Source organism: Saccopteryx leptura, chromosome 1 (genome assembly GCF_036850995.1).
Source record: "Saccopteryx leptura isolate mSacLep1 chromosome 1, mSacLep1_pri_phased_curated, whole genome shotgun sequence".
In the NCBI taxonomy this organism is placed as follows: domain Eukaryota; kingdom Metazoa; phylum Chordata; class Mammalia; order Chiroptera; family Emballonuridae; genus Saccopteryx; species Saccopteryx leptura.
Window position 1 is genome coordinate 47527144 of NC_089503.1, and position 27617 is coordinate 47554760.

General features: G+C 39.9%; 1 protein-coding gene across 1 annotated transcript in view; it reads right to left on the reverse strand.

Moving 5' to 3' along the window:
• PARVA (parvin alpha) overlaps window positions 1–27617 on the reverse strand; it is a 185720-nt gene that overhangs the window by 43266 nt on the left and 114837 nt on the right. Inside the window, exons 2-4 of the mRNA XM_066365746.1 lie at window positions 20147–20236; window positions 19995–20065; window positions 18458–18560 (exon numbers count right to left, since the gene is read on the reverse strand). Of these exons, the coding sequence (XP_066221843.1) occupies window positions 18458–18560; window positions 19995–20065; window positions 20147–20236 (264 nt within the window). The remainder of the gene's footprint in view (window positions 1–18457; window positions 18561–19994; window positions 20066–20146; window positions 20237–27617) is intronic.

The following is a 27617-nucleotide window of genomic DNA, read 5'->3' on the forward strand; positions in this document are numbered from 1 at the left end:
TATTGCCTTACCTTAAAGATTTTCTTCTTGAATACTGTCATCTTACCGAATTCCTTTAGTAGTTTTATTATTTGAATTTTTAGCATATTTTGAGTATGCAAGTAAGATAAAAAACACAGTCATCTCTATTTTGTAAGCTTTTATCACTTATTTCAATTTCTGACATTTTAAAAAATTTACTTGAGAACTTCTTCGCTATTCTTAACTCCTACTTTATCTTTAAAGTATTCATCCCTCAAAATTTAAGAGATTCATTCAAGTATTCCTATAGTTAAATAATAATTTCACTGCGTGTTGCTAAGGATTTAAAGGTAATTTATTTTTCAAGACTCCTACTTTTCCTCTTTATTAGGCAAATTTTAGCTACTGCTATGAAAATTTTTTTATTGCAGAAATTTTAGTCTTCCAGGAAATTGTTTTTCTTGTGTTTTCATAGTTCCGAAAATTGTTCATCATTAGTTGAATGTGTTATAAAGTAGTAGGCATGATTTTGCTTTTTAGAAAATTTTCTCAGAATTATTATGTGACTTTCAGTTGTTTTTGAAGTTATCATTTAAATATACTTTTGGAGAGAGTATTTTGCCTGACCTGTGGTGGCACAGTGGATAAAGCGTCGACCTGGAGCGCTGAGGTTGCCGGTTGTAACCCTGGCTTCCGTGGCAACCACGAGTTGATGCTCCTGCTCCCCACCCCCTTTCTCTCTCACTTTTCTTTCTCTCTCCACCTCTCTTTTTTCTCTCTCTCCCCACTCTCTCTAAAATAAATATCTTTTAAAAAAAAAGATTATTTTTGAAAAAATAAAACAGTATTATTCAAAAGTTCTGAAGTATCCAGACAGGGAAAAAAAAACTCAATTACACTGAATGGTAGAAGAACTGAGATGTTCTAATAAACACAGTTGCCATATAAATCGTACTATAGTATGTAACCACCTCTCAAAGAAGTAGAATATATAAAATCCTCTTTCCAGTATAAGCTATTCCTAAGTTATTATATTTGTATTTCCAATTATATGAGGAGGGTTAGCTAAAAAAATTTTTTTTATTGCATCATGGTCAGAAAATTTAGTCTGTGTGACAATAATTTATTGAAACTTACTTTGTGGACACAGTCAAATTTTGTTTCATACACAGTTGAAAAGAATGAGAATTCTCCAGTTTCGAGGTATAGCTGGTTAACTGTAGTGCCCAAATCTTCTCTATCCTTATGAACATTTTTGTTAATGTGTTTCTAAGAGAAAAATGTTAAGAGTCTACCATTGTGATGGCAGATCTGTCAACTTGTAATTCTGATTGTCACTTTTAATTTTTACATATTTGATACAAAAAAGTTCATTTAGATTTAAAATGTCTATTTCCCTGATAACTTGAGTCTCAATCAATATGTAGAGACTATCTGTATTAATTTTTTTGGCCTTAAAGTCTATTTTGTCTGATATTAAAATAGTTACCCCAGCTTTCTTTCGATTAGTAATCATCTAGTATATATATAATTTCCAGTTTTTTCTTTCAACCTGTTTATTCATATATTAAGACTCTCTTGTAAATAGCAAGTAACAAGATTTTGTTTAGTTATAAAGTCTAACAATCTTTATCTTTAAAATGGATAAAGTCAATTTACATTGATTCAGTTTCCTACTGTACTTGGATTCACTTCTTTTTTTGTTTTTGAGAGAGAAACAGGAAGGGAAAGAGATGAGAAGCATACTCATAGTTGCGTCACTTTAGTTGTTCATTGATTGCATCTTATATGTGCCTTGAATGAAGGTGGGGGGAGGAGCAGCTCAAGCCAGCAACCTTGGGACCATTTTGATGATCCCAGGATCAAGTCGGCGACCCTGTGCTCAAGCTGGTGACCTTAGAGTTTTGAACCTGGGTCCTCAGGGTCCCCAAAGTTCTATGTACTGTGCCACCACTGGTCAGGCCTAACTTATTTCTATTATTCTGCCTTTCTGATCCTTTATTACCGCCCCCCCCCCCCCGCCACCTCAGCCTTGCATCCATGCCTTCTTTGAATTAAAGTGTCTATTCCTTCTCATTTAATTTTCTCCGCATTACTAGTAGAAAGGTTACATGCATTATTATTTTAGTGGCTACCTTAGAAAATTTATCATGTGTATTTAGTGTAATATAATTTTAAGTTAATTACTATCTTTATCAACGTACTAAATAATACAAGGACTCGGCACCCTAACTCCAATGACTCTTTCTGATTTAAGTGCTATAATTATTTAGGATTCTGATTCTATCTTAATTTTTTAAATTAACATATTAGACATTATTGTGATTGGTTTATAGTCATTCAATGATTGCTTCAATCTACCAACCATAGTAATCTTTGCTCATCATGTATTGTGGCCTCTCCCATCTTTCTTTTCGGTTCATTTCCCTTCTTCCTGGAGTACATCCGTTAGAAATTCCTTTAAGTGAGGCTCTATGGACAAGAAACTTTCTCAGTTTGTTTAAAATGCTCTCATTTTCTCTTCATTTTCAAAGCAGTTTTTTTTTTTCCCTAGGCATAAACCTATAACTTGACAATTTTTTTTCTGCACTTTGACGATTTTCATTTTGATATTTTTTGGCGTTTGTTATTGATGAAAGATAGCTTTCAGTATGTTGTTCTTTTATAGGTAATTTATCTTTTCTCTGCTTGTAATAATTTCTTTGTCTTCAGTGTTTTTAGGTTTGATTATGAAGTAGGTTTAGATTTCTTGTTATTATCTTGTTTGGGATTCCTGGAGCTTCCTGAATCTGAGAATTCATATCTTCCAACAATTCTAGAAAATTCTCAGTTGTTATATCTTTAAATATTGCCTGCCTAACCTGTGGTGGCGCAGTGGGTAAAGTGTTGGCCTGGAATGCTAAGGTTGCTGGTTCAAAACCCGGGGCTGGTCTGATTATAGACACGTAAAATAAGCAACTATGAGTTGATGCTTCCCCCTCCACCGTTCTCTCTCTCCTCTCTCTAAAATCAATAAATAAAATCTTTAAAAAAAATAAATATTGCCTATAGTCCATTATCTTTCTTTTCTACTGCTAGAATTCTAATTTTCTTTAAAAATTGTCTTTTAATTCTATTTCTACACTGTTGTTTTTATACTACATTCTGGGTATCTAGTTTACCCAATTCCTTCTTCAGCTGGGTATCCACTAAGATTTCTAATTTCATTAATACATTTTTTTTCAGCCCTAGAAGTTTTATTTCTCTTTCAGATCTACCTGTCCAATTTTGATAGTTACTTGTTCTTTTATCATCCTTTCAACAGGCTTTCAAAACTTTTACTTTGACATATTAAACATACTTTATATTCTATAACTGATCGGTTATTGTTATCTGAAGCGATAGTGGGCTGAACCCACAGTTTGTTTTATCTGTTGCTGCTGCCCCTAGTAGCGTGCCTCTCCTGTGTTTGGTGGGTTCTGGTTTGGGGCTTATTTGCTCTGGAATTTTATTTCTCGGAGTTCCTTGTGAACTTGTTTTAAAATTTATTCCTCTAAAAGGAAGCATATTTTTGCTTCTGCCTTGGGGAACACTAAAACTGGGCCACATTTTAAATACACTTTTAGCTTGGGGCTTTTCATTGTAAATTAGTGTGAATCCTAGTCTTAAATCTGTGTGAATACAGAGATTTGATAGGTAATTAACAAGTTCAGACTGGTTGTTTTTTTTTTTTTTTCCTCTGTTCCACTCACATCCAAGTCTGAAACAGACATTATCCTTACTGCCTCTCCCTGTGGGGCCAGATTTTCTAGTTTACCCTCTGAAAGTATTGCTCTTCAGAGAGCCTGGCTTTATTCATGGGACTCTTATCCACCCCCCTTTCCCGCTCAGACTCTATGCAGACTTTGTCTCTTGACCCTGCATGTGACCCATTAAAACTCAGGCTATAAGCCGTTAGGAATTAACACGTATCTCACTGGATTTGCACTTTATTGTTTTTGGCATCAGAAGAATTTCCTTCCCTTCCACACCAGTTTAGCCATGTAGTACAAAAATATGTTTTTAAAGACTTATCCAGATTTTTTTCCCTAGATTTTATTTATTTATTTTTAGAGAGAGAGAGAAGGGGGGGAGGAGCAGAAAGCATCAACTCCCATATGTGCCTTGACCAGGCAAGCCCGGGGTTTAGAACCGGTGACTTCAGTGTTCCAGGTTGATGCTTTGTTCACTGTATTACTACAGGTCAGGCAACTTATCTAGATTTTTAAAGTGTACAGTACCAAGATAATTCATCTGAACATCTAGTTAGCCATAATATTGAACAGAAAATTAATTTTCCTGCCTTATTATATATATTAACTAGTACATTGTCCAAAACAATGGTGGTGATAGCCATCATATCTGACTTGTTCCTGACACCATTTCTTTGATATTTCACCATTTTATATGTCTACTGTCAGGTCGTTATCATATGTAGGTAGTTACTTTTTCTTCCTATTTTACTTGGGATAGCTACTGAAATGCATCAAATATTATTTGACATCTATTAGATTAGTTCAGTTTGTTACTGAGATTGACCATTTTTTATAAGATCAATAATATACAAACATACAAACATGGAAAAATTTGAAGCTGTGATAATTCAGTCTCCTCTTCACACTGTAGTTGCCAGTTCCGTAGTCCCATTCTATAGAGACAGTTTATGGTGTCTGTTCACTAGAGATATTCTCTACAGACTTAAGCATTAGATGTGTCCTTTAATATACACACAGTGACTCATTATACTCACAGTTTTGGACTATGCTTTTTTTTTTTTTTAACTTAGTAAGACATTTTAAACATATTCTCTACTATTTATAAATAGAATGTTTTTGAGTTTTCAGAGACCAGAAAAATGCCTCCTCCAGTTTAAGAATAACAGTATACATCATTTTTAACTATCCTAGAATCAATGAATGTTATAGCAGAAAAAGACCTTAGGACAGTGCTGTCCAAAGGAACTTACTGTTGTGATGATGGAAATGTTCATTTCTATACTATCCAATATGGTAGCCACTAGACACATTTGGCTACTGAGCTCTTGAAATGTAGCTGGTGTGACTAATTAAATGCATTTTTAATTGCTATGTGTGACTGGGTACTGTATTGAGCAGCTTAGATGCGATGTTGTTTGTATAGGTAATCTCTTTTTATTTTTTTAATTTTTTTAATTTTTATTATTTATTCATTTTTTAGAGATGAGAGAGACAGAGACAGAGAGAGAGGAGAGACAGAGGGAAGGGGGGAGGAGCTGGAAGCATCAACTCCCATATGTGCCTTGACCAGGCAAGCCCAAGGTTTCGAACCGGCGACCTCAGCATTTCCAGGTCAACACTTTATCCACTGTGCCACCACAGGTCAGGCAAGATTTCCTTTTTTAGGGCCACATAGTATTCCATTGTGTAAATGTACCACTGCTTTTTTTTTTTTTAAGATTTTATTTATTCATTATAGAGAGGGGAGAGAGAGAGAGAGAGAGAGAGAGAGAGAGAAAGAGAGAGAGAAGGGGGGAGGAGCAGAAAGCATCAACTCCCATATGTGCCTTGACAAGGCAAGCCCAGGGTTTTGAACCGGCAACCTCAGTGTTTCCAAGTTGATGCTTTATCCACTGCGCCACCACAGGTCAGGCCTGTATAAGTAATCTCTTGATCTTTGCTGCAGAGAAATGTTTCAGTGGTAGAACCAAGATGAGAACTTGGAACTTCTGTCTTTCTCATTCCTCTTTCAGATTTAGCATAGCTGCTACTTCAGCCTAAGTCCTTTCGGCTGTTAAGAAAGCAACTCTCAAAACCAAAATCATCATAAAAAAAACAACAACAACCCTTTCAGATGCTGTTCCTCCCATTTGACATCTGCCTCTTGCAGTCAGCCTAGTTTACCTCCCTACATCACTAGTGCTCTTAAAGGTTTTCCTATCCATACTGCCACTTTTCTAGTTTGACACCATGATTATCTCCTAAGGAGATACTTTGCTGGATTTCCTCCACTGCTTCTAAGCAACCCTCTAGTTGGTTATCTTCCTGAGGCCCCATCTCTGATCTTGTCACTTTGCTCACAAGCCATCAATAGTTACCGTTGCTCACTGAATTATAGTCTAACATTCTTAGTTCAAGGTCCTCTATGATGTGGGCTCACCTTCTTTCTGTAAATATGTAACCTTTTTATTTTAGAATGGTTTTACGATTTATAGAAAAGCTAAAAGGATAGTTCAGACACTTCCTGCATATCCTGAATCCAGTCTACCTATTGTTAACATCTTATATTAACATGGTACATTTGTCACAACGAGTTAACTGATGTTTGTACATAACTGTCACCTAGACTCCATACTTTATTTGGGTTTCATTATTGTTTCCTTAATGTCATTTTTCTGCTCACGTCTACTCATTATTGCCCCACCTCTCCTGTTCTATGATAGTTTTTCAAACGTCTCTTGTTTTTCACAACCTTGACAGTTTTGAAGAGTACTGGATTTTTCCTGTGTTTTTCTCATGGTTAGACTGGTGTTATGGGTTTTGGGGAGGAAGATCTCAGAGTTGAGTGCCTTTTTCATTGCATCATATCAAGGGCACCTGCTCTCAACATATCATTGATGATCTTAACCCGGTTTCTCTACTGTAAAGCCTCCCCTTATTCATACCCGAATCATTTAAAACCAACCAGTCACTTAATGCAGTCCATTCAAGGCAGTTAACCTCTACCTCCTTGAAGGGGTTGTAACCAAATAAATTATTTGGAATTATTCTGTAAAGAAGAGTTATTCCTTCTCTCTCATTAATTTATTCAGCCATTTATTTATATCAATATGGACTTCAGGATATTTATTTTAGACTTTGGGTTTATAATCCAATACTATTGTTCTTTATTTTTTTTGCTCAAATTATTCCATCTTTAGCCAACGGGAGCTCTTTCAGGTTAGTCCTGAACACTTTCAACAGGCTGCCCATCGCTATTTTCTTTCCCTCGGCACCTCTTTTTGGCACTGTGAGATGCCCAGACTCATCTTCTATATGTCCTGCTCTAGTCCTAGTGTCTGCCACTTCTCCAAAGGCCTGGGTTCTATTGCTGGATAATAGTGTCACCAAGATCTGGGGGCTGGGTGTCATCATCTTTGTTAGCAACACATCCCCTCAACCAATCCTGATGATCGCCTACCCACTCGCTCCTCGTCTCTACAACCCTTTCCCTTCGCTCACACTGATGTCAACAGGGGCCTACCAGCAACCCTTGTGTTGTACTAACTAGAATATTCTTCTCCTGCCTCATCTGGTTGAAGTTCCACTCCTTCCATAAGACCCCACTGAAGATGCCCCCTCTCTCCTGGTGCCTTTCCTCAACTCCTGCGCAATCTCCCCCAGCCCTGTGTGCTACCAGGTTGTGAGTTATCCAAAGGCAGCGCGGTGACAGGTTTACATTTATACCTCCAAATTCAGCATGTAGCAAATCAAGTGGCTGCTGATTAATGAATTTCAATTGATTAGATTAAGGTCAGTGTAAGCTATACCGTTTAGGATCTGTCAGGGAGAAAGACATACACACAGACACACAACAAAACAAAACACCCTTCTGTAGAACCTTTAGTTCAATGGACCCTTTGATCTCAGGCGTGAAAATGATAACCCTGTTTCAGTCATTTGCTTTTGTGACAACCAGAAGGAAGAGCCTTCTGACTTTCATCCCTCACGACAGGCTTTTTCTGTTCCCAGCACACATACATGTTCAAAGGTAAGAACCTGTTGAATAAAACATATCATAAGGAAATTAAAATAGCTGTCCTAAGTCAGAAAACCTTAGTAAGAAGCAGGTAGCAGCTTATATTCAAATAAAATCATTATCTGTGTTGGCCTCTGGTGGCACAGTGGATCAAGCATTGACCTGGCATGCTGAGGTAGCCAGTTCAAAACCCTGGGCTTTCCTGGTCAAGGTACATGCAAGAAGCAACTACTACAAGTTGATGCTTCCCGCTCTTCCCCCTCTTCCCCCCCCCTCTAAAATCAATAAATAAAATCTTAAAAAAAAATTTTTTTTTTTTTGTATTTTTCTGAAGCTAGAAACCAGGAGAGACAGTCAGACAGACTCCCGCATGCGCCTGACCGGGATCCACCCGGCACGCCCACCAGCGGGCGACGCTCTGCCCACCAGGGGGCGATGCTCTGCCCCTCCGGGGCGTTGCTCTGCCACGACCAGAGCCACTCTAGCGCCTGGGGCAGAGGCCAAGGAGCCATCCCCAGCGCCCGGGCCATCTTTGCTCCAATGGAGCCTCGGCTGTGGGAGGGGAAGAGAGAGACAGAGAGGAAGGAGAGGGGAAGGGGTGGAGAAGCAAATGGGCGCTTCTCCTGTGTGCCCTGACTGGGAATCGAACCGGGACCTCTACAGGCCAACGCTCTACCACTGAGCCAACTGGCAAGGGCCAAAAAAAATTTTTTTTTAAGTCAAATTTTTAAAAATGATTGTTTGGTGTAGACATTTCTCTAGAATCCTCCCTCTCCTGCCTCTCTCACTCAGTTATGTCTACCACTGAAGTGTTGGGGAAGCAATATAACAAGGTGGCCATGCACACAACTGCATAACTGAGAGATTGGGAAATTCTGTGACTTGCCCCTATTGGTGCCATGGGGGGGGGGGGAGTAAAGCAGAGGGAACTGAGGATGTCGCCTCTATCAACACCCTGAGAAGTGGCAAATTCTGGGGTAAGAAATGAGGGGAGTTTTTGGCACTGGGTAAGAACTTCTTCAATCAGGGGGGTGGAAAGCTATCATTCTGAGGTGTGGAAAGGGCTGGAACTATTACCGTGACAGGCTGGGTATCAGACAGGGGCAAGCCAGACTGTCAGCATCGGATTTTTCCCAGTTGCATCACCAGTAGTGCCGAAGAACAGACAGGATCAGGAGAGGTCACTCCTAGAGCAGAGGATTACTGCCCCTTCGCAGAAGTCCCTGGCCCACCTGCATTCACCCGCAGCTGCAGACAGCCCCCAGCACACTGATGTTTCCCATCTCTGGCCTTGAAGCTCTCTCTTTCTCTGCCAGGAGTACAAACTAACAATCCTTAACCACAGAGTAATGAAAGCCATAGGCTAAAATGCCCCACCTCCATGTCCTGGGAAGAGTGATTTTGAGGTGTGTTGGCCAGTGGCAAACAGACCTGTCATCCTTATTAATGCATTATTAACTGGTATCTCTCTCATTCCCCACTTGATTGTTTGGACTTTCTAAGGTCATCTATATAAACTTCTCCTACCCAAGTCCTTATTTCAGCATCTGCCATCAGGAAAATCTAAACTCAGCTCTGTTGTCAGGGAAAGCGGACCAGACACTGATGCTGAGTAAGGAGCATCTCACCGCTCAGGGAGAACCAGGTATGACAGTCCTCACAGAGAACACCCAGCTAGTGCTTTTCTGCCAGGTTCACCTGTCCCCTCAGGGACACTAACCTATCCAGGCTTTCACCTAAACACAACCTTTTGCTGACAGATCCCTGACTTAGCATCTTGCTCATCTCTAGGCTCTGAGTCCTTGCTCCGTGTTATCATCAACCAGGCTTCCTGGATTCCAGATACACATCCTGCTCCCTAGATGAGACTCGACACATCTGGGCTCCTGGAGATACCTAGACCTCTTCCATCTTCTTCTAAGTGCCAGTGGTGCCTAGTTAGTTTACTAATCCCAAACTCAGCCCCTTTCTACTCTCCGTGCCCAGCTCCAGTACAATTTGAAGCTGAATTTCTGGAAAGTATCATACCTGATTCATCTAAGTACGACCAGGTAATAGTACTGTGCCTATGTACTAGAAACTAAAAACTTCCAGTCAGTGGTGGAGTAGGTAAACACCGTGTTCACCTCTTCCCACAGCACATCAAAATTACAACTAAATTATAGGATAGCCATCATGAGACCCACCTGAAGACTAGCTTCACAGAAGCCCTATAACTAAGGATATAAAGAAGCAGCTGCTTGAGGCTGGTAGGAGGAGTGGCGATGAGGACCAGGCGGGTCCTACAACCATAGTACAGTGACTAAGAATCATGAGGGATATCTTGACTGCGGAGGTTCCCGTGAGGGGTGAGGGCACGCAGCCCCACAACCTCTGGCTGGGAAAACCAGCAGGGATTGTGTCTGAATGAGACAGAAGGCTGCTAGACACTGAGGCACTCTTTTTGAGAGTCCCACACATGGACTTGCTCTCAAATGCTCTGGGCTCCAGCGCACAGGCAGTGGCTCAGAAAGTGCCAAAAAACATAGGGAGGTACTAAATGGACTAGATTTAGAGTGAGGGCTAGAGAGGCCAGGGAGGTTCCCTCCAGGGATGGGAAGTGCTGGCAGATGCCAAATCTGAGTTCACCACTGACCTGGCTAACACGATGTTCCCTGCCCAGGTGAATCCCTGAGACTCCGTCCCCCAACTCCTAATTCTCACGCTGGACCCAAAACTCTTCCACATAAGCAGCCTGACTCAGCTTATGCTGTGAACTTTCCTAAATACTCTCAAAGATCCACAAATCCCAAACAAGTAGCGGTGGGCCTCAGCATGTCCTGTACCTCATGATAAGTGACTTCAAGCTCAGCACAAGCAGTGGTCCAATCTCAACCTGCAATGTAACTCCTATCAGATGGCCTGAAATCTGGCATAAGTGGCTGCCAGTATTGGCTTGAAATGTAGTTTTGACTAAGTGGACACAAACCCAGCCTAAGGGGCAGTTGGCCTTACCTCACATGGGAGTGCCCATCAAACAGTCCTGCTGGACAAACAAGTGTGTTCGGCTTGCTCACTTGTACTTTGCCTGATTATTGCAGATTGCCTGCTGCCATTGGGAGGGAACATTTTTTGCTATTGTTTGCCGGAGAAAGGATTTCCCCACCCTGGCCTGTTTGCTCATCTGCCCTGAGAGAGAGAAGTGGTTTTCCTGCCTGCTTGCTTGTCTGCTGTTGCAAGATTCTAATAAATGGGAATGGCCCACCATTTTCTGGCTCCATGGTTCCTTTACCGCCTGCCCTAATTAAATGCGAATCTGCATGGATGGCCTCAGCCACCAGCCTTACAGGTCCCTAGCCTGGTATAAGTGGCAACCAGTCTTGATCTGCAACCTACCTCTCCAAAGTACCTGTAAGCCCAGCACACACGTGAACAAACCACAGATCATTCAGTAGCTCCTACCAGGTGGACTTAAGTGATAGATGACCTTGGCCTGCACCTGAGCCCCTCCCAAGAGGCTCCAGACTAGCAACACCCAGCCAGCTCCACAAATGACACACCCACAGGGCCGATTAGGTTGGCACAAGAGTGTTGCCAAAGTTACTTTTGCTCTGTGGGGTCAGTCCCCTATCCATCAGCTTTATCCACTGTCGCCATCACTAGAACTCACAGCCAGTCAGCCTGAGGATCAACCACGCCCACCGAGGTGCCAAAAGCAACAACAGGAGGGCACACACAACCCACACAAGGGTCACCTTGGAGCACCTGGATTAGGTGACCAGAAAGTCTGCAACACTGGGCCCCTCAGGAAACCTTCTACATAAGGCCACTCTGTCAAGATAAAAGATGTAGTAGCTCTACCTAATACATAGAAACAAGTCCAAGGAGTCGGCCAAAATGAGGAGACAGAAACAAAACAATACAAAAACATGTCTCAAATAAAAGAACAGGACAAAACTGCAGAAAAATAAGTAAATGGAGATAAGCAATCTATCATATACAGAGATCAAACCACTGGTCATATGGGTAGTCAATGAACTTAGGGGAAAAATAGATAAACTCAGTGAGAACATCAAAAAAGAAAAAACATAAAATGTAGTGCTCAGAAATGAAGAATACATTAGGTGGATTGGATTGAATTAGATAAAGCAGAGGATCAAATCAGCAATTTGTAAGAAAATGTAGTGGAGAAATACCCAGTTGGAACAACCAAAAGAAAAATTCTTTTTTAAATGAGGATAGTTTAAGGGCCTCTGGAACAACATCATAGGGGTACCAGAAGGAGGAGAGAGCAAGCAAGTAATGGAAAACCTAGTTGAAGAAATAATGACTGAAAATTCCCTAATCTGGCAAAGAAAATAGACATAAAGTCCAAGAAGCATAGAGTCCTGAACAAGACGAACCCACAGAAGCCCACTCCAGGACACATCATAATTAAAATGCCAAAGGTTAAAGACAAATATTGCATATTAAAACTATCAAGAGAAAAGCACTTAGTTACATACAAGAGAGCTCCCACAGGGCTGTCAGCTTATTTCTCAACAGAAACTCAGGCCAGAAGGGACTGGCACAAAATATTCAAAGGGATGAAAGAAAAATATCTAAAACCAAGCTCAGCAAGGCTATCACTTAGAATCAAAAGCAAGATAAAGAGTTTATCAGATTAGAAAAAGCTAAAAGAGTTTATTACCACTAAACAAAGGGGCCTCTTTAAGAAGAAAATACGAGAAAGAAAAACATTTTTACTGACAAAAGCAAACACTTAGTAAAAGCAGCAGATAAACCAACTGTAAAGGTAGTACAAAGGTTAAAAGACAAAAGTAGAAAGATCATTTGTAATTACAATAAATGAAGAGCTGCACAAAAGAAATAACAACAAAAACAAACATAGAAGCCTGACCTGTGGTGGTGCGGTGGATAAAGTGGATAAAGCATTGACCTGGAATGCTGAGATCGCCAGTGCAAAACTGTGGGCTTGCCTTGTCAAGGCACATACGGGAGTTGATGCTTCTTGCTCCTTCCCCCTTCTCTCTCTAATTCTTTCTCTCTCTCCCTCTCTAAAAATGAATAAGTAAAATCTTAAAAACAAACATGGAGGGGGCAAGTAAAAATTGTAGTGATTTTAGAATGTGTTCGTACTAAATCAACCATCAACTTAAAATAGACTGCTGTAAACATAGTGTGGTATATGGGAAGCACATGGAAACCACAAACCAAAAATTTATAAGAAATACATAAGAAATAAAAAGAAAGGAATCTAAACATAACACTATTGCAAGTCATCAACATTCAAGAGAATAAGAAACAGAACTACAAAAACAGAAAATACTTTAATAAAGTAGCAATAACAATGTACCTATCAATAATTACTTTAAATGTAAATGGCCTAAAATGCTTCAATCAAAAGACATAGGATGGCTGAATGGATAGAAAAACAAGACCTGTACATATGCTGCCTATAAGAGACCCACTTTAGATTGAAACCAGACATAGACTGAAAGTAAAGGGATACAAAAATACATTTCATGCAAACAGAAATAAAAAAAGGTTGGGGTAGCAATACTTATATGAGACAAAATGGACTTTAAAACAAAGACTGTAATAGTAGACAAAAAAAGGGCATTTCATAATGAGAAAGGAATCAATTCAACAAGAGGATATAACTCTTATACCCAATGTAGGAGGATCTAAATGTATAAAGCAAATATTGACAGATATAAAGGAACAGATCCACTGTAATACAGTAATAGTGGTGACTTCAACACTCCATTGACATCGATGGATAGAAATCCAAAAAGAAAATCAACCAGAAACAGTGAACTTAAATGACACATTAGACCAGATGTACTTGGATGGTATTTTTTGAACATTTCAACCAAAAGCAGCAGACTATACATTCTTTTCAAGCGCATATGGTACATTTTCTAGGATAGACCACATGTTAGGCCACAAAATAAATCTTAGTAAATTTAATAAATTTGAAATCATATCAAGCATCCTCTCCTATCACAATAGTATGGAACTATATAGAAATCAATTATAAGAAGAAAATTGAAAAATGCAAATGTAGAGTATAAATAACATGATACTAAACAATGACTAAGTTAACAATGAAATCAAGGGAAAAGATATCTTGAGACAAACTAAAATAAAAATACAACCCAAAAATCTATGGAACACAGAGAAAGCAATTCTAGAAGGAAATTCATAGCAATACAGACCTACCTCAAGAAACATCTCAATTGGATCTTATACCAAAAGGCACTAGAAAAAGAACAAAGCTCAAAGTGAGTAGAAGTAAAGAAATAATAAAGATCAGAGCAGAAACAAAGTAGTCTAAGGAACAATAGAAAAGATAAATCAAACCAAGAGCTGAGTTTGAAGAGATAAACAAAATTGATAAACCTTTAGCCAGACTCATCAAGAAAAAAGGAGAAATGACCCCAATGAAATCAGAAATAGTGTGACAACTGATACCACTAAGACTTATAAGAAAATACTATGAACAATTATATGGCAACAAATTGGGTAACCTGGAAGAAGTTGATACATCCTAGAAACATACAAGCTTCCATGTCTGAATCAGAAAGGAACAATCTGAACAGACTGATAACTACTAACAAAATCAAATCAGTAATAAAAAAGACTCCTAAAAAAATTAAAAAAAAAAAAAAAAAAAAAGGCCTGACCTGTGGTGGCGCAGTGGATAAAGCATTAACCTGGAAATGCTGAGGTCACGGGTTCGAAATCCTGGGCTTGCCTGGTCAAGGCACATATGGGAGTTGATGCTTCCAGCTCCTCCCCCCTTCTCTCTCTCTGTCTTTCTCTCCTCTCTCTCTCTCTCCCTCTCTCTCTCTCTCCTCTCTAAAAATGAATAATAAAAAAAAATTAAAAAAAAAAAAAAAAAAAAAAAGACTCCTAATAAACCAAAGACCTGGATCAGGTGGCTTCACAGGTGAATTTTACCAAGCATTTAAATAATTAATACCTATCTTTCTCAAACTATTCCAAAAAGTTAAAGTGGAGGCAAGGTTCCCAAACTCATTTTACAAGGCCAGTATTACCCTGATATCAAAACCAGATAAAGACATTACAAAAAAGAAGAAAGAAATAAAAAGAATGAATTATACGCTGATAGCTCTTATGAACATAGATGCAAAAAAAAAATCCATAACACAATATTAGTAAACCAAATTCTGCAATACACCAAAAAGATCATATACCATGATCAAGAGAGATTTATACCCAGTATGCAATATTGGTTCAATAATTGCAAATCAATTAATGTGATATACTCCATAAACAAAATAAAGGATAAAAATCATATGATCATTTCAATAGATGCAGAAAAAGTACTTGACAAAATCCAGCATTCATTCATGATAAAAACTCTCAGCATAATGAGAATAAATGAAACATACCTCAACATAATAAAGATCATATATGACAAACCTACAGCTAACATTTTACTCAACAATAAAAACTTGAAAGCTCTCTCTTTAAAATCAGGAACAAGTTAAGGATTCCACTTTTACCACTTTTATTTAACATAATATTCCAAGTCCTATTAATAGTAATCAGATAAGAAAAAGAAATAAAAGGCAACCACAATTGATAGGAAGAAGTAAAACTGTTATTTGCAGATGACATGATAGTATATATAAAGAACCCTAAAGATTCCACCAAAAAAACTGTTAAAACTGATAAATTCAGTAAAGTAGCAGGAAATAAAATATTCAGAAATCTGTTGCATTTTTATATACCAATAACCAATTATAAAAAAGAAAAATTAATAAAATCGTGCCATTTACAATTGCATCCAAAAGAATAAAAGAGCTGAGAATAAATTTAACCAAGGAGACAAAAGACCTGTATGCTGAATATTTTAAGACACTGAAGAAAGAAACTGAAGATACAAGTAAATGGAAGCATATACCATGCACATGGATAGGATGAATTAACATCATTAAGACGTCTATACCACTCAAAGCCAAAACAATTTTTAGAAAGGACCAAGCTGGAGGTATCATGCTATCTAAAGTTAAACTATGCTACAAGGTTAGAGTAATCAAAACGGCATGGTACTGGCATAAAAATGGACACATAGATCGACGGAAAATAGCACAGGAATAAACCAATGACTATATGATCAATTAATCCATAACAAAAGAGGCAAGAATATACAATGGTATAAAGACAGTCTCTTCAATAAATGGTATTGGGAAAACTAAACAGATACATGGAAAAAAATGGAACTAGACCACTTCCCACACCATATATAAGAATAAATTCAAAATGGAGTAAAGACTTAAATGTAGAAGCTAAAAGCAAAACTCCAAGAGGAAAATGTAGGCGGTAACCTCTGTGACATTGCTCTTAGCAATGTTTGTTTTGAATATGTCTCCTATGGCAAGGGAACCAAAAGACAGAGAAAACAGATAAAACTACAGGAAGCTAAAAAGTTTCTGCACAGTGAAAGAAACCATCAACCTGAATGGGAGAAGATATTCACGAGAAATACATCCAATAAGGGCTTGATATTCAAAATATATGAGGAGCTCACACAACTTAATACCAACCACCCTTCGAAAGAATCCAATTAAAAAATGGGCAGGAGAGCTGAACAAACTTTTTTTTTTTTAACGAGGACATACAGATGGCAAAGATACAAAGATGCTCAACATTACTAATCACCAGGGAAATGCAAATTAAAGCCACATGAGATATCACCTGAAACTGGTTAGAATAGTTATCAACAAATCAACAAGAGTCAAGGATGTGGAGAAAAGGGAAACCTCGTGCACTGTTGGTTGGACCGTAAACAGGTGCAGCCACTTTAAAAAATACTTTGGAGGTTCTTCAAAACTTAAAAATAGAACTACTATATGGTTTAGCTTAGCCTGTCCACTCCTAGGTATTTATCCAAAGAATACAAAACACTAATTTGAAAAGATAAATCACCCCTATGTTCATTATAGCATTATTTACAATAGCCAAGATATACAAGCAACCTAAGTGTCCAAAGTGTCCATCAATAGACAATTGAATAAAGAAGAGGCAATACGTATATTCAGTAGAATACTACTCGGCCATAAAAAGAAGGAAATCTTACCATTTGTGACAACATGGATGGACCTAGAGAGTATTAAAGAAAGTGAAATATAAAGTACAGCATAGGGAATATAGTCAATAATATTGTAACAACTATTATATCAGGTGGGTACTAGATTTCAGATGGGATAATCACTTTGTATACTGGGCACCTGAAATTAATAATATTGTATGTCAATTATACTTGAAAAAAAGTCACCACTCACTAATATGCCCAGATATTAATTTCTAAATACCATTTCTGTAACAGGAATCAGGAGTCCTTGAAGAAGTGGTTGATACCAGGGCCAGAGTAAGTAAAACAGAAGATAAGCCTGGTATATCTTATGATGCCAGAAAGTAAGAAAGTGCTAAGAACAAAAATGGGCAGCACATCAAAAGTATGCGGGAGCCAACCTGAGAGCACTCCTAAGGGTCAAAGCTGGACGTATATCAGCAAAACAGGAATGATGATAGTGTTGGATTATAACATAAAGTATAAAATAAGTCTCATTGTGTCCATACTGATATAAAATAGTAAATGGGGAATGGGGAACAATGTTTCCTTACAGAAGAATTCCAATTAATAAATGCAGAAAGAATAAGAAAAACAGAAAATCTCCATGAGACCACCACAGTGATAATTGAGGCAGACCTGCTTCACAAGTTACAATGAGTGAAAGAAGTTTAAGGAGAAATAAGATATTTGCAAGTCTTAACCTATCTCTTCCAAAATAAATTAATTACAAAGAGAAAAACAGTAACTTTCCAGGGAAGAAATCTGGCAGACACCACTTTAACCAAATGATCAAGGTGAACACCACTAACAGTAAAATATTACAGTAACAACATGTAATAGTAAGATCCTGTCCTCCCTGATATGATACAATGAGAAGGCAATCACTTCACTGGTATTCTTCCCCAAACGCACAGCTTTAATTATTATTTTCTCTTGTCCAAACCTGTGAGGTGGGAGGGAACCACGTGTGCAGGTGTCTAGCAGGCAGTGAAGCACGAAAGTCTAGAACTTGGGCCAGAGGTTTGGGTAAGAGAAAATAACATGGAGAACAGTGAGGGGGAAGTCCAAATTCATTCCGCTTGAATTTGTCTTTCCACACTAAGATCACCCCCAAATTCTCCTTTCCTCCCCACGGCCTTACATTTTCACATGAATAGCTATGAACTGACACAGGAACACACACCTTTACAGAGGTGACAAACACACAGGTACGTACTCCCACACACCTAGGGCCACACAAGGCACACACATATGCACACACATGCACATACAGAGGTCCATACGCACGTCCTCACAGACACACGCACCCATCAGGAACAGGGGCATATAAACAGACACATGTAAATAAATATATCGACAGAGGCCACAAATGCACAATTTTCTGGAGAGGATGAGGCATGTTTTTCAGTATATAGTGAAGTCTTTTCATCCACCCAGCTGCTGACACCTGACTTCTGGGGTGCATCAGCCCCATCTGGTTCTTGAGACTCCCTTTGCAGTTCATTCATATCACACCAATTCTGAGAGGACAGCTAAAGGGTCTGTTACTCCACACTGGACACATTTCTATTCCATTCCAGGTGAACCATTGGGAACTGAGGACAAGTCCTAACCAGGAGTAAACTGTCCATCCACCTGTTGTTAAAGATCCCTTGCAACAATCAACTCTCCTCTTACCAAACAGCTTCTGCAGGACTTGTCCATCATATAAATCTTCAGCCAGGTCTTTCACAATGATTCTTTCTCCAACCAACACATCATTAATCCAGTCAATTAATACCTAGAGAGAGAGAGAGAGAGAGAGAAGAAGAAGAAAGAAGAGTCACGAGGTATTTTCTTATAGACCAGCTTTTTCATCTTGGACAAATACAATCTAAATAAACTTTAGATTTTGAAAACAGCTGAGCTATCCACATGACCCAGTTTGTGGACAAGTAGCTGCAAGTGTGAGCCCCAGTGGCTCTGTTAATTTTCAGGTGTAAGCCCTTCTAGTGCTGGCAACACCCGTATCCCTACTAATATCTCCCAGCTCCTTACCAATTCCTTACCCTAATTCAAGCAACAGTTACAGTGTTTGGCTATCTGGCTTTGTACTGAGCAACATATGGGCTTTGGAGTTGAAACCCTAGCTTTACCCACTAACTCTGTGGCCTTCTGTATGTACCTTCCTTCCCTCCCTCCCTCCCTCCCATCCTTCCTCTCTCCCTCCCTCCCTCCATCCATACACTCAGTATTTATTAATACCTCCTACTGTGTGTTGGGCCCTGTGGGTACAATGATGAAAAAAAGAAACAGTCTAACTCCAACAAAACTCAGCACTTACTGAAAGAGGCAGAGAAGTATCATAGGGTGACCACAATGATGGAACCAGATGTAGAGACTATAGCAGTACACAGAGGGACTGAGCAATAACACTGGGGTTTATAGAAGGCTTCCAGGAGGACATGACCCCACTTGACCCTGCTCTGAAGAGAAGGTCGAGGCATCTGGTGAAGGGGACTGCATAAGCAAATGCATGGCAGGGGGTAGTCTGAGGTTGAAGAGGCAAAGAGAATATGGAGACCCCAAATACCACCTCCAGGAATGTGGGTTTCAACCTGCAGTTGGGAAACTACACACAGGTTTTGACCACTGCCTATTTGTCCTGTTTTATGTGAAGCTTGGAGAAGCTGAAGAAGAAAAACACAGGACAGGAATTAGAAGAGGGAATCAAATGAACATTTTTCAAGGTGACTCCATGCCACCCCCCATGCCAGGGGCATTATGCACAATATTTCATTTAAGCCCATTTATTTCTGTTTGAATTCTGTCTCCTCTCCGCAGCTGTGACCATAAACAAACCACTTGGCTTTTCTGAGACCCAGTTTCCTCATCTGAAAAATGGGGCTGATATTAATTCCTATTTCACAGGGAGCTTTTGAGGCTCCTTAACAAAAGCAGTGAAGGGATTGTGTGTTCTATAAGATCCTGGCAAATGTAAGCTTATTTGCACTAACTTCTCTGATCCTTATTTTCTACATAATTCATTGGGCATTTGTCATGTCCCACTTTTGTTAAATTTTAGATGTCCACTTACTGGACCATGAGCTGCCTGCAGGCAGAGACTGACAGGACCTTTATTTCTCAACAGTAGCCAGCATGCTGCCTGCACAGGGTGGGTGGTATACAGACACCTGTTGAGTCTGGGAGGCACTTGAGGCCCCTAGTTTCTTACCTTCATCAGTTCTTGAAGTTTGGGGTCGCTGCGTGAGTTTGGATCCACCATCGTTCGCACTTCATTCTCCTCTTTAAAAAGAAAAGGAAGTCAGTGGGGGTGGTTCCAAAGGAAGGCATCTGGCCACCCCAGAGAACAAGAGACCCAGTTACCCAGCATCGTGTCCTCAGGGTCCAGCTCGAAGGGGATTGGGCTGAGGGGCAGGTTGATGGCATTCATGCCCTCCTCCTGAAGCTCTGACACTGTGAGGAGAAGAAAGTGCAGTCATATCACAGCCCACCGAGGACCGGGGAGTGGCTCTCTAACAAACCTGTTTGATACTGACATTGAGAGCAAAACCACCTTGGTTAGCAGCCTGCAATCAATTCCCCAGCTCTCCTTGCTAAAGGAAATAAATTGTGCCTTTCATCTCACCCCTTCCAACTGTCTCCTTGGTTCCTTTCCTGGAGAAATAGAGAGGTCTCTGCCCCTCCCCGCCCCAGAAACAATCTTGGAATAAATGATAGTGACGTGGGCACTAACGTCTTCCTTCAGTCTCTGTCTTTTATCTCCTGTGGCCCTTCCTTCCAAGGATGTGCAGTTGGCGCACAGTGGGTGCCTGATAACCGGGACTGTATGGAAGAGGTTGCCAAGTAAGCCATCTCCATCCTCGGCTCAACCTTGGTGGGACATCTTTCCCGAGTGGACTTCCCTGAGTATTTTTCTGATTGTCCTGCTCCAGCAGTGGCTCGAGAATGTCTCGTTTTGGCCTCTTCCCAGAGCTCTGGTCCTTCCCTTCAGCTCTAACAATTCGTGGTCCTGGGCCTCACCTCTCCTAAAAGCAGTGACTTAAATCCTCTCACCTCTATTCAATTCCCGTTTGGATAACTACTTTTTACTAATTAAGCACAATCTCCTCCCTTCCATTTTCTCTGAAAGCCTTGGTCAGCAAAAGGTTCTAAAGAACTAACATGGCAGCTGCAATCAACCTTAATAGAAACAATGTCCCATCTTTCCATTTTATATTATTATTTTTTTATTGACTCTGGCCTCACCAATTGCCATTATATACTTGCAAGAACTCTTAAGCACAAGGCAGCCACTTACAAAGAGTTCTTTCATATTAACAAACTCACTGATGGTTACAGTTGGATGGAGAAAGAGATTGCCTAATAAAGAGTGAAACACACTCTACCCCAAAGAGACACAACTTGCATTATAAAGCTGGTATTTAGTCCCTTGCCTGTGGGCCTTTGACATTCATATGGGATATCAGCCAATCACTGTCTTGAATCTCCAAATTCACAGACACCCACTACTTTATATAATTCTTCCCCATAAAACATAATAAAAAATATAAGCAATATTGTCAAGATTTAAGTGATTCTACAGGTATAGGATTGTACTTGCTCTCTAGAGAAGAACAATTGTTTCCTAGGACTTCTATAATGTCTTTATATCCCTTCTAGGACTGGCTCCAGTCTGTTTCTTACACACAAAAAAAGATTTCCATTATTTAAAAAGCACTGCTGTGCAAGCAATGGCAGTAGAAATAAAGTCATACTTAAATGTGGGTGAGAGGCTGGACTTCCTGGAGAGGGAAGTAACTAGCTCCTGGCCAGGACCTTCTCTACCTACATCCTCCCCACCCCTGTTCTGTGCTATCCAATATGGTAGGTGTTAGCCACATGCATCTTTTTAAGTTTAAATGAATTAAAAATTTAGTTTCTTGGCCCTGGCCGGTTGGCTCAGTGGTAGAGCATCGGCCTGGCGTGCAGGAGTCCCGGATTCGACTCCCAGCCAGGGCACACAGGAGAGGCGCCCATCTGCTTCTCCACCCCTTCCCCTCTTCTTCCTCTCTGTCTCTCTTCCCCTCTTGCAGCCAAGGCTCCACTGGAGCAAAGTTGGCCCGGGCACTGAGGATGGCTCCATGGCCTCTGCCTCAGGCACTAGAATGGCTCTGGTCGCAACAGAGCAATGCCCCAGATGGGCAGAGCATCGCCCCCTGGTGAGCATGCTGGGTGGATCCCTGTCGGGTGCATGTGGGAGTCTGTCTGACTGCCTCCCGGTTTCTAGCTTCAGAAAAATACAAAAATACAAAAAAAAAAAAAAATTTAGTTTCTTAATTGTACCTATCACATTTCAAGTGCTCAGTGACTACCATACTGGATTGCACATATGTAGATTTCCATCATCACAGGGATGGATGGCTTTGCCCTAGGTGACCCCATTATACCTAAATGCTGATGTCCACGTTTAAATCTCCAGCCTAGAGCTGACCCTGAGCTCCAGGCTTGATGTTTTCTCTTATGTCTATTAACAGACGTCTCAAATTTGCACATTCAAAATATAAATCAATATTCTCACTCTCACCATAACAACACTGATACAAAACTGTTCTTCCCCCAATCTTCCCCTCCTCAGTGAATGGCCCCATCATGTATACAATGGTTTAAGCCAAAATCCAAGGAATGTCTGTAACTTCCTTTTCCCCCCTCACCTTTTGCCTCCAATACATTGGTAAGTTTTGTGGGCTCCACCTCCAAACCAGGACCCAATTCCAACTGCTTCTCACCATTACCACCACCATCATCCTGGTTCAGGCCATCGTTGTCTTCTATCTGGACAACCAGAACCACCTTCTAACTGGTCTACTGCTTTCTGATGCATATATCCCCGCCCTTGGTTAACTTCCAATAACACAGTCAGAATGACAGATAAAGATGTAAATAGGGCTGCACTGGCAGGATGGTGTACAGGTATTGATCGACTTATGACCATTCGACTTTACAACCACAATCGCTAGCCACGACTGCTCCGCGTCTGGCAGCGCAAGCGTTGCCCAGCTGGGTGTACGACATGTGCTGGCCAATAAAATGTTTCGTACATGTTTAAATATTTTGATATGTTTTGCAATTGGGAAAATGTTTCTTTCCTATGGTATTTTTTACACCTGTATTTTGTATTTTTGTATGCACCTGTATTTTGTAATTTTGTATGTTTTGCAAATATTAAACCAGTTGTACTGGTAATGCAGTGTTTTACTTAAACCTGACGAATGTAAAAATAAGAAACAAAATGGTGTAGAGATGATACAAATGGAATAAAATGAACAAAAAAAATTATGATATATAACAATAGTGAAAGAAAATTATAAGATATGACTTAAAGATTTTTATAACATCATTTCACAGTACTATACATATAGCCTACTCAACTTACAACCAAATCATGTTATGACCGGTCTGTCGGAACCGATCGTGGTCGTAAGTCGAGTACTAGCTGTAGTTAGTTTCAGCTTCATCCTGAAGCTCAGAGGCTTCCAGTTCCATCCCCCATCAGGGCACATACAGGAGGAGATCAATGTTTCTGTCTGTCTATCTGTCTGTCTGTCTCTCTCCCTCCTTCACTTTCTTACTAAAGTCAATAAATACATTTAAAAAGAAAAAAAAAGATGTAATTAGAATCATATATTCTTCTGCTTTAAAACATCCTGTGGCCTCCAAATACATATTTAAATTAAAACCCCAACTCCTAAGACCTAAAAGGCCCTCTGATGAGCCCTCTCATGTTTTATTTTCTTTGAGCACTAATTATAACCTGAAACCACTGTTACTTACAGGTCGGTATCTCTGCCCCGCCAGAATGTAAGCTATGGGAAGACTGGCACTTTCTCTATTTTGTTCACTGTTAGATCCCCAAAGAGGAGCCAGACTTTCTAGATTCAAATCCAGAATCATTCACCAGCTATGTGACCTTGGTCAAGATGATCAAACTCTTATACCTCAGTTTCCTTATCTGCAAAATGGGAATGATAATACTGCCTTCCTCCTGGGGTTATGGAGAAGATTTAAATGAGTTAATATATGTAACATGTTTAGAAGAGTCCCTGGTACCTGGTAAGTGCTATGTAAATATATGCTATTTTTATTACTTAAAATAATACCTCAGGGGCAGTAAGCACTCATGAACTACTTGTTGAATAAATGAATAACCAAAACTGTTAAGGCTACCCTTCAGCAGCACAGGTTATGAGTTGAAGCACAACTTGCCAAAGCAGTATATAGGATACAAAGAAGGATTTCAGTTTGTACTCAGGGGGAAAAATTACATTTTGGCTTGACCCTATGTCTGTGTGCGTGTGCATGTCTGTGTGTGAACGTGTGCACATTTCTGGGGCAGCATTTTCAGCTTACATTTTGGAGGGAGAGAAAAACCGCATGTGACCCATGACTGTTGTACAGCCAGAACCAATTTGTGAATATAGAGACATTTACACCTATAAAGTGTGACTAGACATACAATATTCGCAGCCAGGCCTCTTAAAGGTAGGTCTGAATGGGATCTCTTTTTTTTGTGGAGATCACTGTTCAAAATATTTTCAGATGAAAAAGATCCCCAGTCAGAAACACTCCCCTCCACCCTGCCTCTTTAATTCAGTCAGAGACAAAACAAACCCAAGAAGAAAGGCTGAGATATGTTTGCAATTGGAAATGTTTTTTTCAGGAAATGATTTGGTACAGGAACATCATTCTCATCCCATTAACTGCTGACTCCAAGCCAGCTGTTTGTAAAAGTGAATATGCAAACTGCCCGGTTCAGACCTCGCCCCCGCCCCATGGGGCCACATTAGTGGCCACTTTCCCAAAACAGCCCGCCTGCTTTGGAGTTTTCATTTCTATTAAAACCAAAGCGGGACCCAGCAGAAGCCCCTAGCCAATCCTGTGCTCTCAAAGAGAAAGTACTGCAATTGAATTTTCTCGGCCTAGAATATGAATATGATGTTTATCCCCTGAACCTCCTCTAACAATCTAAAACTAGGTCTGAATGTGGAGCTCTTGGTGTCTCGCGGCACCATTACTCATAACTTAATAAACAGATTAAATGCCCGGCTGAAGGTCGGCTTGGGAAAGCAGGGCGATTGCTTCAGCTCCTGAGGCGCTCGCCATGAGAAAGGGGGCTTGGGCTTTTCTGGGAAATGAAGTTTGACTCTGGGTCCAACTGTGCAGCAGAAAAAGCACACGGATGGGCTTTGGAGTCTAAAAGAGCTGGATTTGAAGCCTATTTCTATTTTTATCAGCTGTGGGACCTTACATAAGTGACTTAACCTCCCTGAAATTCAGTATAAATCATTCTCTGTGAAAGAGAATGTAGCCGACACTGCTGGTTTCCTCCCCAATATTTATTTTATTCTGTTTCCTTGCTGAAAGAATCCTCATTTTGTTCCAGTATACATCCCTCTCTCCCATGTCTCTAGGTGAGATCCTGACAGGTTTATACTAATTATGAGACTCTCAACTGCCTGAGCAATGATTAGCTACCGGATTGCCATGTGCTACAATTCTGATAAATGAGCCATGGCAGGAAGTTTCTAGAAGCTTCTAGAATTTCCCCCTCCACTTTAAAGAGAGGCCCAAAGAAGAGAAGGTATATTTCTCTTCCTAAACATTATTGCATCAGGATGTTATGCCTGGAATGGCTGCAGCCGTTTTGTTGCCATGAAGTAATTCAGCCCCCCAACCCCCAAAAGTTTATAAGTTATAGTTGGCAGAGTAGAAAGAAAGAAGGGTTTTTTTTGTTGTTGATACAGTCAAGCCACCATTCCTAAAGCCACCTTAGTTTTATGTCTTGTTATGAGATAGAGTAAGTTCTTCTATTGTTTAAGCCAACTGAGTTGGCTGGCCTTTTCTGGGGCTTGGATCCTAAACTCCCTAAATGATATATGAGACACCAGCGTTGTAAAGCCGATGTATGAATACAGCAGGTTTGCAGTGACTGATCATTTTTCTTCCCTTGTTTTTCCCCAAGAAGAACAGAATAGCTGTAGGCATCACTTATACTCCAGAAATATGTATAGGGACTCAAAAAATACCATGTGGAAAACAAGTACAGAGAGAAGAGTGGACAGAAGTTTTTATGATTATGAAAGGGTCTATTTATGCAAGGCTAGTAATTTCATTCATCCAGACAATAAACATTACTGGGCACGCTCCTCTAAGGCAGACCCTGTGCCAGAAAGGGGGAAAAGGGTGTGCGGATTTCACATGGGTCTGCCTCAATCTGCTCACAGGTGGGAGAGGTGGGCACATAAGCACAGCCTGCAGCACACTGCACTCAGGGGTGGGAGGCATGGAGCTGGAGGGCTGTGGGAGCTCAGCAGAACAAGGCTAGCTTTGGATGGAGAAAACCAGGAAGGATTCCCAGAAAGGGAGACAGTTGAGCTGAACTTGGAAAAGTGTAAATTCATTTGACACAAGTGCCCCACAAATGGCACATCATGTGTAAAAATCAGCAAGGTACGGACAAACAGGGCAAGTGTTAGGAGAGTGATGATTATATCTGAACACTGGAAATGTAGGGAGAACGGGAGGAAATGGGGAGGAGAGGAACAGAGAGCAAACAAGTCGGTGGAGTCCAAAGTGTCAAGGGTTGTGAATTCATCTGTTCGCCCCACTCCTGGACCAGGCTCCCTGTGCCTACAGACAAAACAAACAACATATTGAGAGAGGGCAAGAGAATAGCTAGGATGTTCTTTCTCCTTCAGGGCAAGTGGGCCCCAGTGAGATATTTAGTCTGCTCTAGATCCTTATCAGGATTCAGATGATTTATTTCTGATCCTCTTGAAAGCTACTACAGCTCACTTAATTTCTAAATGGCTCAGGGCCCCCACAGAAGATCTTGGCAGTGAGAGACAACTACATTGTCTAATAAGCAAATCACAACCATTTTTCTTTATGTGAAAAATCAGCCAAAAGAACATCTACAAAAAAACCAAACCAAGAAAACTACTTAACATCACAATTAATGTGAGAAACTGGATACTTACCACCTAAAATTGCTAACAAGGTGAAGATATCTCCTCTCATCATGCCTATTAAATATCACACTAAAAATTCTAGCTCGTACAATAATACAAGAGAAGAAAATAAAAAATACAAGCTTTAGAAAGGAAGAAATAAAACTATTTGGGCTTATAGATTAAATGACTATGTAAAAAATACTAAAAAATTGGCCAAAACAAACCAGAACAAAAAACCCAAACTACTAGAACTAAGAAGCATTTATAGCAAGGTTGCAGGATACAAGGTTAATATACAAAAATCAGTTGGTTTCCTATATACCAGAAATTGAATAATTGGAATTAAAAATTAAAAACACAATAACATTTATTTTAACACCAAAAAATGCAATGCTTAGATATAAATCTAACAAAATGTAAACAAGGATATGCAGAAAATTATAAAACTGATGAAAGAAATCAAAGATGATCTAGATAAATGGTTTCAGTGTTCATTGGAAGGCAAAATATTAAGATGTCAAATCTTGCCCTGACCGGATAGCTTGGTTGGTTAGAGTGTTGTCCTAGTATGTAAAAGTTGTAGGTTTGATCCCCGGATGGGGCACATGCAGAAACAGATTAATGTTTCTCTCTCCCCCTCTCTCTCTAATAAACAAACAAATAAATAAGGATGTCAAGTTTTCTCAACTTCATAGATTCAATGCAACCCCAGTCAAAATCACTGCAAGATATTTTGTGGATGTTGACAAACTGACTCAATAGTTTACATAAAAAGGCAAAAGACCCAGAGTAGTCAACACAATATTGAAGAAGAGTAACTAAGTTGGAAAACTGATACTACCACA